General features: G+C 39.5%; 1 protein-coding gene across 1 annotated transcript in view; it reads right to left on the reverse strand.

Annotated features, from left to right (window-relative positions):
- Window positions 1-956: 956 nt before the first annotated feature.
- The window catches only part of nmnat2 (nicotinamide nucleotide adenylyltransferase 2), a 261,204-nt gene continuing 244,893 nt past the window's right edge, over window positions 957-17,267 (reverse strand). The window contains exons 6-11 of the mRNA XM_060829751.1: window positions 14,232-14,312; window positions 9,289-9,333; window positions 8,408-8,484; window positions 6,877-6,978; window positions 4,379-4,446; window positions 957-2,540 (exon numbers count right to left, since the gene is read on the reverse strand). Of these exons, the coding sequence (XP_060685734.1) occupies window positions 2,438-2,540; window positions 4,379-4,446; window positions 6,877-6,978; window positions 8,408-8,484; window positions 9,289-9,333; window positions 14,232-14,312 (476 nt within the window). The 3' untranslated portion in view covers window positions 957-2,437. The remainder of the gene's footprint in view (window positions 2,541-4,378; window positions 4,447-6,876; window positions 6,979-8,407; window positions 8,485-9,288; window positions 9,334-14,231; window positions 14,313-17,267) is intronic.

Here is a 17,267-nt window from a genome sequence, read left to right on the forward strand (position 1 = left end):
ATAGACCATATTGTTATACAAGTTATTTTCATAAAAATAGCAACTAGCTGGAGAACCCAGGAAACATGCACTTAAATCATATACAGTCTGAAACTGACAACACACCTCACTTATAATTTTCACTATTCTTGAATGACAATAAAATGAAAACACCGGGATGGTGATATAGCATTTTTCATGACATCTACCTAGTATCTGTGCATACAGACGAGCGTGCAACATTACAGGGTAAACTACTAGTGGTTGGACACTGGACAACAATGAACAGCGATCAGTCACATACTGTACATTAAGGGATATGTCTGACATATTGTGCAATCTTAACAGAAACAGCAGGTATTTTTGACAAGAATCTGTACCGATTGCAAATAAACAAAGCAGCATGTAGAAATGAGTGAATGAAAGAGGGTCAGTGAAAACCAATTAGTTGACATGCAGCTTTGTCACCTGATTGGATCTTTAGAGTTGAACAGTCAGAATTCAACTGTTTAAAGACAGTTTCTCTTCTGTTATGTCGAGATATGGCTGAGGTAAAACAATGATACATGAAGCCAATCAGGATCAGCTTTGTCACCAACGTGAACTCTAATTGATTTGAAGAGTACTATAATATTTATTTGATGTTCTGCTCTTTGGCTTTGGGGACCTATAGATATACATTTGACTACTTTGAAACTATGCACTAGTAGTGATTATAGAAATGGTCCACTGAGGGAAGAGGAACTAACCCTTCAGACTGAGCTGAAGAACAGTCTGACAAATGACCAGTGAAAACTATCTGAAGGACCACATATTCTTCTTCCCAGAGAGCTTTATTTCTTTTTGTAGAAGTATTTGTAGGATCAATCATCAGTCTTCCAAGTTAGACCTGGCCTAAGTGAAAATGAAGCTGAACCAATACTCAAAAATATTAGTCAAAAGAATACAATTTAATATTACTGAGACCAAAGATAATTTAAACGTTTCCTGAAGTTACAGAACACAAACAAAAGTAAAACAAAATTATCTGTGGATGTCCTTCTGTGTGGAAGTTTAAAGGACTTTGAGAACAATGTTAACAGACAAATACTCAGGTTGCGCAGAATAGTGACAACATATCAACTCAGCTGTCAATTAAAAAATAATTATCTTTTATAAAACTAATCCCTGTGTTCCATAAAGATGGATGAAAGTCAAATACTTGGAGCAAAATGTGAGTCAATGCTCAATGTTACTCAGGTATTATAAGAAAACATTACACCCATTTGAGTTATTTATACAGCCTATGGGAACAGAGATGGGAGAAGTTTGAGATAGGGTTCCAATAATCTTAAAATGAAACTAATATTGTCAAGGAATATCATCTGCTATAAAGGACTTAAGTTTCTCTGTTTCAACATTTGACTATTAATTATCATTTACTGTTGTTTAAATGGGCAGATTGCTTATGTGAATACCATGTTATTCTCTAAGTTTGTTGAAGGCTTTTGTGGCTGCAATATTATAACAATATGATTATTTCAAAACGATTTACTCAATGATGCAGTATATTATACTAGAGAACAAACAGTCTGATTTATGCACACAATTTGATCGTTCAATTGTGCTTTCTACTGCTGCATAGAAATGAATTAAGTCACAGTGTGATTTTAAACAGACTGTTTGATGCTGAATTCCACACTGGTTCTATTTGAAGTTTCTGTGAAATTGCTGATGAGACCCAAGCAATAAAAATTATATTATTTATAAATATTGAAGTTCTACTTAATTTTTCTTTTATTTCTGTGAGCTGCTGTGATGTAATTGGAGAAAAGAAGGGCAAGTGTGATGATCCATCTCCAAGCAGAACTTTCATGCAAACTTATTTTTTCCCAGCTATATCAAGACATTGATGACTATTTTGGACATTATGCATTTTGTGAAATGTCAAGAATACCTGCAATATCGTCAAATTCTTACATTGCTCCTGTAGAGAAAACAATTGACTTTTTGAGCTTACCACATTTATTAAACACAGAGGCATTGAAGCAATTCTTTGAACTAAGCATGCTACTATCTGTAAATCCTGAATCACTCATCCAGAGAGAGTAAGTGACCCCTGGTTGTGTCAAAGTTGCAAGCAGCACAGCAAGGTTAGGAATATCCTATGAAGAACGTACATGATTCTATCTCTAATAAAAAAAAATGGAAATAGTTATACTGACGCTTGGTATTCTGTGATAATAGGAAGGTCAGCATAAGTGTCACTTAGAGGGCAGCACAGAGAAAGAGACACGAGTGGACAGCGAGAAGTTCTGTGCAGTTCAAACAGTGCATTCTGTCAGTAGAGCTTCTACTCTTATTGTACAGTGGGAATGGCAGACAATAGAAGCTCTGTATATATAAGCAGTAGAGCAGTAGTACAGTTTTACTGAGAAGGAAACTGTAAGCTGTTCTTTCTGGTTCTTGCTGGAGAGTTTTATCCAGACGTCTTGATGTAGAGCTGATTTTGCAGGATGTAATCAATAACAGGCTGATTCAAATATTCCACCACGTGGCCATCACCATGCTGTAAAGCCAATCTGTCAAGATGCAAAGAGAAATATCGGATTTTGATACACCAGTGCAGCAAAACTGTTTTGTTGTTTAATCTGTTCACCTACTTGAAGTTGTTTTGCTGTCTTTCATGAATCTGAAAGTTGGAATAAGGGAGATTAAATCCCCCTCAGCCATTTATTTGCTTTCTGTTCCACTGTAAGGATGTTACCTCCAGATAGTAAACAGTGATTGAGCTATAAATCCATATTATCTTAAGGTTTACATCTAATACTTATCGTGATGTACTGAAGGATATTGTCTCTGCCTCCCCAAGCTGCTTTCCAATCCGAGGCAAAGGCTTTATGATCTCTCCCACATTTGGATACTAGAGCTGACAGATCAAACCTGAAGAGTGCTTTGTGTGACCCATTGTACTTTCAGGCTCTGTCACATTAGCAAGGATCTACTTCATCTATAAAACAGGTGGAATGGGGGAACCTACCCACTACTGTAGGCCCAGTAAGTATAGCCAAGACAATAGCCAATATCTGGGGAGAGGGACAGGGTGGGAGGGAGTTGAGGCTGTAGTGCAAAGCAGAATGTTGTTAGAAAAGCACTTAACTCTTTGTGGTCTATATTTTGTTTTGCCCCTTTTAGAGTGTCAAATTCAAAACAAGCTGCAACCAGAACCTGAGGCAGTGAACTTGCCTATGACACTCAGTCCCACTGATAAATAAATAAAGGCCAGATTATGCAACTTGGCCTCTTCTACACAGACATTAACTGATAATCAGACTTCAGTTCAGCGGTTATATTACAGTCTCAATAGAATATAACGTATCAAGCTCTCCTTAGAGTGTAGCATGAGCTGGTTCTGTGATTTTTTGCAACTGTAAAATAAGTGACAATGATTTGGTAATCCCTTTCATACCTTTCCATTAAGGCAAATAGAAAAGTCAAAATATGTCCTCATCACCTAAAAGATTCTATAAATGTTGGAATTAAATTTAAAACCCTTCAGTATAATGTCTTCACAGTAGTGCAATACTGTGAATCTCCTTTTTTTGAAATTCACTAAGAAACATATAACTAAACCAAGCTTGCTGTGCACTATGAAAATGATTATCCAGTTAAGTAGGGAGTTATTTATTACCCTACTTTACGAAACATACATTTTTGGATACTGGACTGCATCATTTGGCAGCAGTGAATAGTGTGTTGGAACGCTGATATAATGTGAATGAAGGGGTGCAATGCCAGCTAGTACCCACTGCCCTCCCACTCCAGCGTGCAGATTTCAGTTCTGTGTTCAGTGGCTGGTTGTTTCTTCACTGCCTAGTGGTTTGCATGGAGTACTGCACTTTATCTTCATCCATCGCTGTCGCAGGACTCATACATGCACAGCAGCAGTCATTGCATAACAATAAAGATTAGAAAGTATGGATTATTATCCCTTCCCTAACCCAGTTAGCGTTTCTGGAATAAACACAAGGTAACACTGTGAGTGGCACGGTGGCAAAGGGGTTAGCACTGCTGCCTCAGTGCCAGAGACCTGGGTTCAATTCCCGCCTCAGGCAACTGTCTGTGTGGAGTTTGCACATTCTCCGCGTGTCTGCGTGGGTTTCCTCCGGGTGCTCCAGTTTCCTCCCACAGTCCAAAGATGTGCAGGTCAGGTGAATTGGCCATGCTAAATTGCCCGTAGTGTTAGGTGAAGGGGTAAATGTGTGGGTGATGGGTCGGTGTGGACTTGTTGGGCCTGTTTCCACACTAAGTAATCTAATCAAACACTGAGAATTATTAGTTTGTACAGATCAGCAAGCCTTGTGTATTCTTTTCAAATAAAAATTAGTGGTCACTCTCTAGATGCAAGAAGGTTACATACCTACTCTTGGTAGAACTCACAACAGACATGGGATGATTAGTGTCATCCTTTACAGCTAGGATGTTATCCTGTTTAAGGAAAAAATATGAATTATGATAAATAGCTATATACTCAAATCAAGTACAAATCAAATTCTAACCTAAAGAACTGCCCAAGAATTTATGAGTCTGTTATTATTGCTACAGTTGTGACTGCAATAAGAGTTTGTTTCTTATGATGGCGTTAAAGCACCTACACTTGCAATTCTAGGCCCTCGATTTGAATCCATCCTGCAATCCCTATTCACGTCCCTAAAAATTTAAAATGAAGTTTAATTCTCAAGTCAATTCCAATAACAGACAACTCAACAGAACAAAGTTTTATATAAGTTGGCTGAAGACGCTACATATGTAGAAAGTGTGGAATAATGGCTGATCTGAGAGAGGAAATGTTCATGCTCTTCTGATGTTTTGGGCTATAGCACATGATTCAGACAAAGTAGAGTGAGTCCGACATATTGAATAATTTTAACCCTTAGATACAGGATCAACAGGAAGTGGAGCAAACCAAATCAGAACATCAAAGCCTTCCACACTATCTGCATCCTACTGTTAAAGGGTCTGCATTATTTTACAAAATTTATCTTGTATAATTAAATGCCAGATCCAAATTTAATATGATCTTTTCTTTTGGTATATGTCTTGAATAAAAATGTTCAAACTTCATATGGCTGGACCAACTTAGGTTTGCTTTCCTGTTGTAGCTACAAAGTGGTTTCAAACATTTTTCAAGTAACATTAATAATAAAGAAGCTGTTACATTTAGTGCTGTGGAGCAGAGTAGAGAAGGAAGGAGCCTCAAATATTCTGTTCTGAAAGGCCTATAATTTGCCCTCATACATTGTCAGCTGACAGCAGTTCCTGCATACGATTGGATTTTTTAAAATTCTATTAAACAATTACTTATTGTCTTTGGGTACGAAGGTGCAAATGTTGACCTTTTTCCAAAAGTACAAATTATTCATAAAATTTGTAAAATAAATACATCCCAAATACAGAATTTAACTTGTCTCCATACAGAATGTCTCACTCAAAACAATTGCTACAGTCTTAATATTTACAATACACACTCCAAACAACCCAAGGCCAAAACATTTCAATTTGGAAATTAATGAAAGTGAAATAGAAATAAACTTATTCTTATATTCCATGTTCCACACTTAGGTACCTCAGTACAATGTTGACAAGTCTGATTTGCACATGGTACATTCTTTGTAGGTACACTATCCAAAAGGTTTTACAGTTACCAGCCCCTTCGTGTAGTGTGCCTGAAAGACCTCAGACAGTAACATATCCCACTGTGTATCTGTGGCAGCTGCCCCAAGCTTTGATGTGTCCCTCTGAGCCACGTCCCCAGCATTTACTTGCAAGAGACAAATAATCCATTGTCCCAGCTCCCAAAGAAAATGGCCTTGCTCTTGCCTCAGTTTACTGGAAATCCCAAGGACTGCTCGAGTTGATTATAGATGTTTATCAGGCTCAGCAGATCCGAGCATAATGGCATCCATATGGAGGAAAGTTTTCAACTGAGTAGTTCCACACCTGGGATTGTTGCAATCTATTACCTGTATCCATCCTGACAGATTTGGCAAAGGATTTTATTTAACATATGTATAGGATAGGGGAGAAAAGACAGCCCTGCCTAACTCTGGATTTGATTGAAAAGCTTTCAGGTCCCAATCCTTCAAATGAAACTGTACTAATGATGTTTGCGTTGGACAATAGTTGGATAAAATTGTGATTCCCTGTCCAAGTCCCATTTTGGAGAGGGCATCGTGTCAAGTGTGGGATATTTTGCCAAATGCCTTCCACTGGTCCAAGCTGAGGAGGGCGGTGTCCACCCACTGTAGCACACAGGCAATCATATCCCTGCCAGAGACCTTCCTGCTGAGTACAGCATAGGTCTGCTCAGGGTGAATGAGCAAACTTGACCCAAATGGCAATGATCAGGGACACAATTTTGTAGTTCTCTTTCAGCCAATTTCTAATTTCCTTCTCTTTACCCCTTCTGTTTGTAGATAAGGGTTTTGACGGCTTTCCTCATGGATTCGAACATACTGCAGCCGGAAGTATACACCTCGGACATCTTTAGCAATCCTGGCCAATCAAATCCCATGGGGATGAAGACATCTCATCTCTCAGGTATAATGATCAAATTGCTGTGAAACTGACCCTGCACATTTCCAATATAACAAATGCTATGTTTCTCAAAAAAAAATTAGGACCTGCTCCACTTTGTTTCACTTATTGAGGGAGTTGGCCTTATTTATTGTCATTTCATTCAGTCAGATTAAAAACCAGTTTTTTCTGATCTCTGTTCATTCAGCATCTTTAAGGAAATGACATGTCACACTACACACTAGATAATTCATAATGAAATATTTTTATAAACCATTCAGAAAATCAAGCTAACAATAATTGGTGAAAATCTTCTCACAATGTAACATGGCAAGCACTGACCTTGTACTTGCGAAGCAATGACGACTGGTTCATGATCCTGTCTGTATCTACATTGTCACGAGGGACAACCACTATTCCGAAATCACCCACAATCATTTCCATCTAGAAAAATACATCACAATTACAGTAATAATGATCCACATCACTCCAGGGAGCATGAAAACTGCTTCTTGTGTAGCTATGGAGTAATTAGTTAACACTATCGGTTACATGACTAGATATTACCTTCGGGATTACCTTACACTGAAAGACTGGAGCGACTGGGCTGGTATACCCTAGAGTTGAGAAGACTGGGAGGGGATTTGATTGAGACATAAGATTATTAAAGGATTGGACACTCTGGCAGCAGGAAACATGTTTCCGCTGATGGGTGAGTGCCGAACCAGAGGACGCAGCTTAAAAATACGGAGTAGACCATTTAGGACAGAGATGAGGAGAAACTTCTTCATTCAGAGAGTGGCGGCTGTGTGGAATGCTCTGCCCCAGAGGGCAGTGGAGGCCCAATCTCTGGATTCATTTAAGAAGGAGTTGGATAGAGCTCTCCAGGATAGTGGAATCAAAGGTTATGGAGATAAGGCAGGAACAGGATACTGATTAAGGATGATCAGCCATGATCATATTGAATGGTGGTGCAGGCTCGAAGGGCAGAATGGCCTACTCCTGCACCTATTGTCTAGAGTTTGTCACTTGAGATATGAAGTAAACAGATCTGATTTCAAAATGATTTTAAGAAACTCACTCTCATTTTTCAGGATTAAACACCTACTTATACAATTGAATAAAATCAAGTTTAAAGAACTGCAAGACATCGAGCAGTTTTCAATAAACGCAGTGATTTTGGGAGAACGTTACCCAAGGAGAAACAATATACATCTGAATGGTACGATGAGGGCTCACACCCAAGGATTCCCATAGGGAAAGTTTCTGACACTAACCCAGATGGACTGACAGCAAAGTGCAGGACAGAGTTTCCTTCAGAAAGACAGAAGTTTTACTTGTTTCTTTTACATCAAGTGGAATTTTCCCACTTCCAATTCAAGTGTTTTGTCATGTGAGATTCACAATGCCCTGGCCTGCCATGGCTTACAGCAACTTTTTTCAGATGAACATTTGCTCTTTGCTTCAGTAATTGATACCACCATTCTTATCCAGCTACCCCACGTCCTCCAGTACTCTGTCAATGCACATTAATAAATAAATCGTTGGGTTTTGGGTCACTCCTCAATGGGGAGTTTTTGAAGTTGTCATTTAAGGCTTAAAGGGAAAGTAGGGAAAACTTTCCTTGACATCAAAAAAGTTCATTTTATTTTTCAGTTTTACTGTGTTTCCCACCTTTCTCATCACTACTCAAGCAACAACTAGGGAACAGAAAATTCCATCATTTGAGTATAATCATTCTAGCTTTATTTCTGTAACAGATTTTTCCAGCAAAAAAAATGCAAAAACTTATCTTGCATGTTGGCAACAATGTAACCATTTCCCCTTTATAAACAGACAAAGTGAAACTGACGTAACTGGTGAAGATACTTACATCCTCCTCATTCCACAGACCTGGGATACAGAAAGATTCCAGCAAGTCACTGCCACACAGTAATAAGATGCGGAGCTCTGCATGATTGGGAGATAAATATCAAGTTAATTGTTACTTGATGGAAAGGACTTGTCCAAATAGTGAGATGTGACAAATAAATAATAACAATCAGATAAAACAGTGATGACAACAATAGTGTATCTACAAAATCCTCCTGCCCAATGTACTACTCTGTCTTTACAGCATCATGACTGGTAAACGGTGCATTGGAGTGAGAGCTCGAATGCAAAGATAGGATTGCACTTATTTTAATTACTTTATGACTACCTTTGGTTTTTGTTTTGCCTACTTTATTTCCAAGAACTAGGTCCAACATTGCATCTTTTCTTCTTAGATAGCAGACATACTGGTATGGGAAATACTGCAAAACCCAATTTAGGAACCCTTGCTGCCCCTTACACTACCAGCATCCCAGTCTATATTTGGATAATTAAAGTCCTCCATTATTACTATAATGGTTTGTCCTGAGAGTCACTCTGTTCATGGCCAAAAGGGAAGGACCAGTTCCACTTACATAATCAAAACTGCTTATGCGCATGCTCATATTGAAATCTTGCCTGTTCTCAATATAGCAGCCAAAACCTCCATCATAGCATTACACACCATTTCAAATGGTAATGATGCTGCCTTATGTAATTGATAACTTACTGTCTATGGACGTACAATGCAAAGTGGTTTCAGGACAATGCAATATCGAGCTACTGTCTCCCTAAATATCATTCTCATGATGGTTAAAATCAAACCTATACAACATTTCACGGGCTAAATCTCAACAAACTCAAGTCTACAATAGACATGTCACAAGAAATTATTCCACTCACCAATCTCTTCATATCTCATAGCAGTACCCAAATTTGCATTCTCATCTGTAATAAAGACAAAATTAACAGCTGTTAAAAGTTTCTCTACAGTCTGCTGTTTGTGCAGAGCAATATCTGATTGAATAAAAATTGGGTTTATGCTTTGCTTTGCAGCAATGAACTCGTTCCACAGTAACTGGAAGAACAATCTCCATTCAGTTAAATGATCTCTTGCAAGTCTCCTGGGCTTACCTACCTACAGCTGGCTGCGAAACTAAGACTGTGCAGTTGTGTTGTACTATTCACAGATCTCAGAAAGATAATACACTTTGAAGACTGATAGATGGTAACACGGCATGTGATGGCCTAGCATGAAAGGTCAATAGAGTCAGACAGTTAGTAGCCAGCCAGTTGGATAGACAACCAAATAGCTAGTCGATTAGTCAGCCAGTCAACTAGATACATCATGTAACATTAATATGAATAAGCTTGTAACCAGAATATGAATATGTCTGAAATGTTATTTTAATGACACAGTTGTTACTAAGCATCCCAGATTATCTGTCTCAATAAGAACCTGCGCCTCTGTTTTCATGTAGTAACATATCGAAAATTACATTACATCATCGTGGCAGCAAGTGGACACTAAAAGCTAGTTACAGCAAGTTGATACCGAATGCTAAAAAGGAGATGACAACAGTAGGAATAGTGAGAAATTATTTTCTTAGCTGTCATCCTCATGTGTCTGAGTTCAGAGCTGAAGTTCACACCTAACAATCAGGATTGAAGCTGAGCTGAAGCACAGCAACCACAATGGGTGAACAGTTAGGAGCACATGCACTCTCTCTTAAGAAAGAAAGCTGCGTCCAATTTAGAAAATGGCAGTTTACAAGAGTCCCAGAACAGCATCAATGGGATTCTAGAATGAAGTACAGGCCAAAATGCTAGAAAACACAGTTCTATATTTACGTTCAGTGTAAGTGGCACTGGATGTCCCGGTACAAAACAACACATTTACAAAGTTGAGCATCATACAGATTGGTGCTTGTGTTCTAAAGAAAGTCAGCACTCTGTGTCTCTTTAGATGTAAAGTAACTAAATATTTCACTAAAGAAATGCCCACACAGGAGTCCTACTCTGGAAGAACTTAACAGCAAGTTCTCAATTGCCAAGCACTATTCCACATGCAAACAAACCAAGTTTGTCCAATTTCTCTTCACAGCTATTACCCTCCAAACCAGGCAACTTTGCTTTTCCAGCACCACTCTGATCTAAACTCTGGTTTCCAGCATCTGCAGTCCTCACTTTTGCCTATTCCAAGTACAATGCCAAAAATGGATATTGGTCCATAAATCTTTCACTGGTGTCATATGGACTGACCACTTTTAGAACTTAATAGAAACTTACAAAATAATACATGGCTTGGAAAGGGTAGACGCTAGGAAATTGTTTCCGTTAGGCGAGGAGACTAGGACCCATGGACACAGCCTTAGAATTAGAGGGGGTCAATTCAGAACAGAAATGCGGAGACATTTCTTCAGCCAGAGAGTGGTGGGCCTGTGGAATTCATTGCCGCAGAGTGCAGTGGAGGCTAAATGTCTTCAAGGCAGAGATTGATAAATTCTTGATGTCACGAGGAATTAAGGGCTACGGGGAGAATGCTGGTAAGTGGAGTTGAAATGCCCATCAGCCATGATTGAATGGCGGAGTGGACTTGCTGGGCCGAATGTCTTATGGTCTTATGACCACTTTAGAACTCGTTAATGTAGATACTGTTTTCTCAGATTACCATTGGCATTGTTTGTAAAATGAAATAGAAGTTTTGATGAAAGATCACTGGACCCAAAACACTAATTCTACTTTCTCTCCATGGATGCTGCCCAACATGCTGAGTTTCTCCAGAAAGTTGCGTTTTACTTTAGATTCTACAATATATTGATCGTATATAACATATCAGGTTGCCTCTGTATTGCAGTTGACAATGTAGTTCTAGGGAAAAGTAAACATTAGCACAACATAAACCTTCAATTAGCAGTGTGAACCACACATAAGATGCATAGTATCAACCCAGCAAACCTCTTTTGACAGCATCTTCCAAACCAACAATATCTAACGCAAATTGGCAGCAAATGCAAGGGATACTGCAAATTACCCCGAAGTCACATATCATCCTGCCTTGGAAATATATTGCCGTTCCTACACTGTTACTAGGTCAAAATCCTGGAATTGCCTTCTTAACAGCATTGCAGGTGTCCCTGTGCCAAAGCTGATCATGATAATTCAAAGCACAGCCTTATCTGTGATGGCCAAATCCTTTGAAAAGATGAAAAGAAATGGTGGTGCTGGTGAACTCACATAACCCACGCCATGCCCCCTTTAATGGCAGAATGTGCACCATCCCACCCATCTTTCCAAATTGGTCAGAGAACCCTGAGATGGAATGATAACTCCAGTGAACAGCCTTGGCAAATCAGACTCCTCGATCAAATGGATTCTCAATCTACTAACATGACCACACAGTCTTAGATCAGAGATTCTGTCCAAAAACTCCTTCTCTCTTCAGATGCAACCAGATTCAACGTTATAAAATAAGGCAATTGAGAGTATGGCAGATGCGAGTCAAAGGACTGGCATTGAATGCAGAGATATGCTGTTGGCCTTTCGACTGAGATTTCTATTAAAATGCAAGCTGAGTATTTCCAGCATTTTGCTTTGATTTCAGATCTCTAGCATTCATAGTGTTTTGAGTTTCAGTGTTTCGTATGACTGCCTGCAGCTCTCTGAACTTATGTATTCTTAGGACTACAAATTGGGAAAAAAAGAACTGGATAAGTTATAACCTTAATGATAAGACTACTAGAATTTGACCTTTAATGGTTTCACGTTCTATTTTACTCTATTTGTGAAAGTATAAGATTGGAATGTATCTCGACATTTTAGAGTCATTATTAATGATATCAAGATGTAATTTTATAATCCCCAGATGAAGGTGAGCTCCATAAATCCAGTAGCCAAAAGGTAATATGGATTAATTCCAATAACATGTAGTAATATTATATCCCACAGTGAGAACAGGATTGCCTTTGTTTTTGAAGGAACAGTATTGATATTCTTTCTGGGAATGCCAAACTGCAGCAAACAAATTTGGTGACCTGAGCACAACGAATCACTGCATCAATTGTAAATTGTCCAGCTGCTTGCATTTTAATAGAAATCTCAGTCGAAAGGCCAACAGCATATCTCTGCATTCAATGCCAGTCCTTTAACTCGCATCTGCCATACTCTCAATTGCCTTATTTTATAATGTTGAATCATCTCCATGGCAATCGTTCAGTGAATGAGCAGAATTCAACCTTTACTGATATGTGTAGCGTTGTCCATAGAGAAGTTCAAGATATTGCCAGGCTGTGTGTGGGACTTTCCACAGTGAGACATAGAATGTGCTTCTTCGTAGTTATGGAGGTGCAACATGTACAATCATGGCCACAATTTTTATATTTGCCTTTCATTTTCATGTTTCATTTACCTGGAATTCTGATTAGTTGCTACTTGCTTTGAGGTAATCACTCACACAGTGTAATCACTCAGATGGGATGGAGTTACGGGAAGTGATTGATTTTTATGGGAAACGTGCTGCATATACAACATTACCATCCAGAACAGGTTGGCAGAGCTGAAGGAGTAACATATCAGAAGTTATCAAACTTAAGGTGCGTTATCCGTGCCAGGATCTGAAGGCACGGAGTGTGGACAAACATCTGTGGCCTGCCAGGAATGAACTTATGTTGCGTTTAGCAAAATGTACTCCAAGCTCAGAATTTTACCACCTATGGAAACATTCTCCTACTAGTAAATCCTGATCCCTGTGGACTGAGAATCCTGTCTGTGTGCACAATCTTTTTGGAGGCCCAGTGGTAATATTGCTGGGCTGCTAATTCAGGTAATGTTCTGGGGACACGGGTTCGAAACCTGCCATGGTAAATGGTGGAATTTGAACTCAACTAAGTATTAAGAGTCTAATTATGCCTATGAGATTGTTGTTGATTCTTGGAAAAATCCCAACTGGTTCACTTGAGGAAAGGGACCTGCCATCCTCACCTGGCTATGTTTGACTTCATAAGAGAAAAAAACACTGCAGCTGTTGGAATCTAAGGTAGACAAGCAGGAGGCTGGAAGAATATAGCAAGCCAGGCAGCATCAAGAGGTGGAGAAGTCAATGTTTCAGGTCTAACCCTTCTTCAACCCTGAATGGTGCTGTCAAGCTCAGTGGAAAGCTGCTCAAGTTTCAGGAAGCAGATAACCCTAATCCCAACCCTAACCCAAATGGCTGAGAAATGGCCAACCATCACCACTGGGTAGTTAGGCACTGCAATAATGACCTGCCTCCAACAAAATCAATTAGGGTCAGGAGCACATCGGCCTCACAACCTGATTCTCTCGGTTCCACATTCCTCTGGTCCCAGCTGCAAACCCACCTCTGCGGAATCAGGAGGATTCCAGCCCACGACCACATTCTGTTTTCCCATTGGAAATAATAAACCCTGGACCACAACTCGCAGAAATCCCCATCGAAAATGTTAAGAAAATGTGAAAAAGAGGTGACATTCACAGTATCATAGGCACCTAGATCCACATCATGATACTGTTGCATACTACAGTTGGTAGTCTGTGCTCTGCCCCATCCGTACAGACTGGTAATATGGTCATTACATTTCTGACACTTATATACGTTCCTTGACAAAGCTCTGTGGCCACAAACATGAACCAATAAATTGTGGCCTTGCTTTTTAGTGTTGTAACTGCTCAATTTTTAGCATGTTGAGTGCTCCTGGTTTTCTAATGGTGCTGCAATAATGTTGATTCTTTAAGAGGGATTTTTAATAGTGTACACAAAATCATTTCATATTGTGGAAGTACAGCTTTTGGAAAGAGTAAATTCCACCACAACGAGGAAATGGTCTTACCCACAAAGGTGAAACGTTCAACGTGTGGACGAACACAGCAGATTTTTCCCAGACTTTCGCTGACCTTCCCCAAGATTCGAACTGCAAAATAAACCCAAATGGAAACAGGTGAGAAACTAACAAGTTCAAGGCAGGTCAGTCGCTGTAGATTAATAAAAGAGAGACCACACCCAGAAGAGAATAAGTATCTATTTATTAAACTCCTTGTGTATACTGAAGACTGCTAAAGTATTTTTAAGGCTCTTACATCCACCACATGAAATGTAGGGAGTTCTGTTGGATAGGTAACCAACAGATCCAAAGGCTGTCCCCAAAACAGGAAATAAACAAACAACGCAAGTTTCCAACAGGTTTACAGAGCTTGGTTTGACACATTAGTACCAAACTCTTCCTGTTTAATGGAGACCACTTCAAATAAATTCTTTCTACAAATATTAACCTAATTTGTTTTCAATAAAGAATACATTTTCTCACTAGAGTCATTTTTGTTTCTGTTATTCAGAAATAGCAGGTGTGGTCAACTTGGGAAGGATTTCTGTCCTGTCGAGCACCTAGATTGTAATCATTTCTGGAAGCATGTATCACCTCTAAACATACTGGAAATTATTTTCCCTTTACCATGATGGGAAATGTAGGTGTTTCTGCTATAATGAATGTTTCTTCAATGCAAACTGGCTTTAAAACGATTGAAGAATTTCGATCGTTTTTTGTAGAATACAAACTTTCCTAACCTGCATTGGCTATAACACGATTTTCTATAACACGAGATTGCACAAGAATGAAACTATCACGTTATGTCAGAATCGACTTTTATTTATAAAGGTAAAGCATAGAACATAGAATATTACAGTGCAGTCCAGGCCCTTTAGCCCTCAATGTTGCACCGATCTTTGGAACCAATCTGAAGCCCATCTAACCTACACTATTCCATTCTTGTCCATATGCCTATCCAATGACTATTTAAATGCCCTTAAAGTTGGCGAGTCTACTATTGTTGCAGGCAGTGCATTCCATGCCCTGACTACTCTGAGTAAAGAAACTACCTCTGACATCTATCCTATACCTATCACCCTTCAATTTAAAGCTATGTCCCCTCGTGCTAGCCATCACCATCCAAGGAAAAAGGCTCTCACTGTCCACCCTATCTAACCCTCTGATTATTTGATATATCTCAACTTTCTCCTCTCTTATGAAAACAGCCTCAAGTCCCTCAGCCTTTCCTTGTAAGGCCTTCCTTCCACACCAGCAACATCCTAGTCAAGCTCCTCTGAACCCTTTGCAAAGCTTCCTTTCTGTAATGCAGTGACCAGAATTGCATGCAATACTCCAAATGCAGCCGCACCAGAGTTTTGTACAACTGCAGCATGACCTCATGGTTCCGAAACCCAAACCCTCTACCAATAATAGCTAACACACTGAATGCCTTCTTAACAACCCTATCAACCTGGTGACAACTTTCAAGGATCTATGTACATGGACACAGAGATCTCTCTGCTCATCTACACTACCAAGAATCTTACCATTAGCCCAGTACTCTGCATTCCTATTACACCTTCCGAAGTGAATCATCTCTCACTCTTCTGCATTAAACTCCATTTGCAATCTCTCAGTCCAGCTCTGTAGCTAATCTATGTCCCTCGGTAACCTACAACATCCCTTATCACTACCCATAACTCTACCGATCTTAGCGTCATCTGCAAATTTACTAACCCATCTCCTATCTCCTCATCCAGATCATTTATAAAAATGAAAACAGCAGTGGACCGAAACAGATCCTTGTAGTACATCACTAGTAACTGAAATTCAGGATGAACATTTCCCATCAACCACCGCCCTCTGTCTTCTTTCAGCTAGCCAAATTCTGATCTAAACTGTTAAATCACCCTCAATCCCATGTCTCCATATTTTTTGCAATAGCCTACCGCAGGAAACCTTACCAAATGCCTTACTGAAATCCATATATACCACATCTTTACTCTCATCCAGCTGTTTGGTCATCTTCTCAAAGAACTCAATAAGGTTTGTGAGGCACAACCCACCCTTCACAAAATCGTGTTGATTATCCCTAATCAACTTATTCCTTTCTAGATGATTATAAGTCCTACCTCTTATAACCCTCTCCAACACTTTACCCAGAATCAAAGTAAGGGTCACTAGTCTATAATTACCAGGGTTGTCTCTACTCCCCTTCTTGAACAAGGAAACAATATTTGCTACCCTCCAGCCTTCTGGCACTATTTCTGTAGACAATGATGACATAAAGCCAAAGGCTTGGCTTTGGCTTCCCAGAAAATCCTAGGATAAATCCCATCCAGCCCAGGGGACTTCTATTTTCACACTTTCCAGAATTGCTAACATGCACCTCAATCCCATCTAGCCTAGTAGCCTATAACTCAGTATTCTCCTCAACACCATTGTCTTTTTCTAGAGTGAATACTGATGAAAAGCATTCATTTAGCGCTTCCCCTATCTCTTCTGACTCCACACACAACTTCCCACTACTTGGCTTGATTGGACCTAATCTTACTCTAGTCATTTTTTTATTCCTGATATACCTATAGAAAGCTTTAGCGTTTTCCTTGATCCTATATGCCAACAACTTCTCATGTCCCCTCCTGGTTCTTCTTAGCTCTCTCTATCAGTCTTTCCTGGCTAACTTGTAACTCTCAAGTGCCCTAACTGAGCCTTCACGTTTCATCCTCACATAAGCCTTCCTCTTCCACTTGACAAGAGCTTCAACTTCCTTCGTAATCCAGGGGTCCCACGCTCAACAACTTCCTCCCTGCCAGTCCAGTGCATACTTATTCAAGAAACAGCTACTGCTTGTCTTTGATAAGCTCCACATTTCAATTATGCCCCATCCCCTGCAGTTTTCTTTCCAAATGTATACATCCTAACTCTTGCCTAATCGCATCGTAATTGCCTTTCCCCCAGCTATAGCTCTTGCTCTGTGGGAAATGCCTATCCCTTTCCATCACTAAAGCAACCATAACCAGATTATGGTCACTATCACCAAAGTGCTCACCTACCTGCAAA

Source organism: Hemiscyllium ocellatum, chromosome 9, assembly GCF_020745735.1.
Source record: "Hemiscyllium ocellatum isolate sHemOce1 chromosome 9, sHemOce1.pat.X.cur, whole genome shotgun sequence".
Classification (NCBI taxonomy): Eukaryota; Metazoa; Chordata; class Chondrichthyes; order Orectolobiformes; family Hemiscylliidae; genus Hemiscyllium; species Hemiscyllium ocellatum.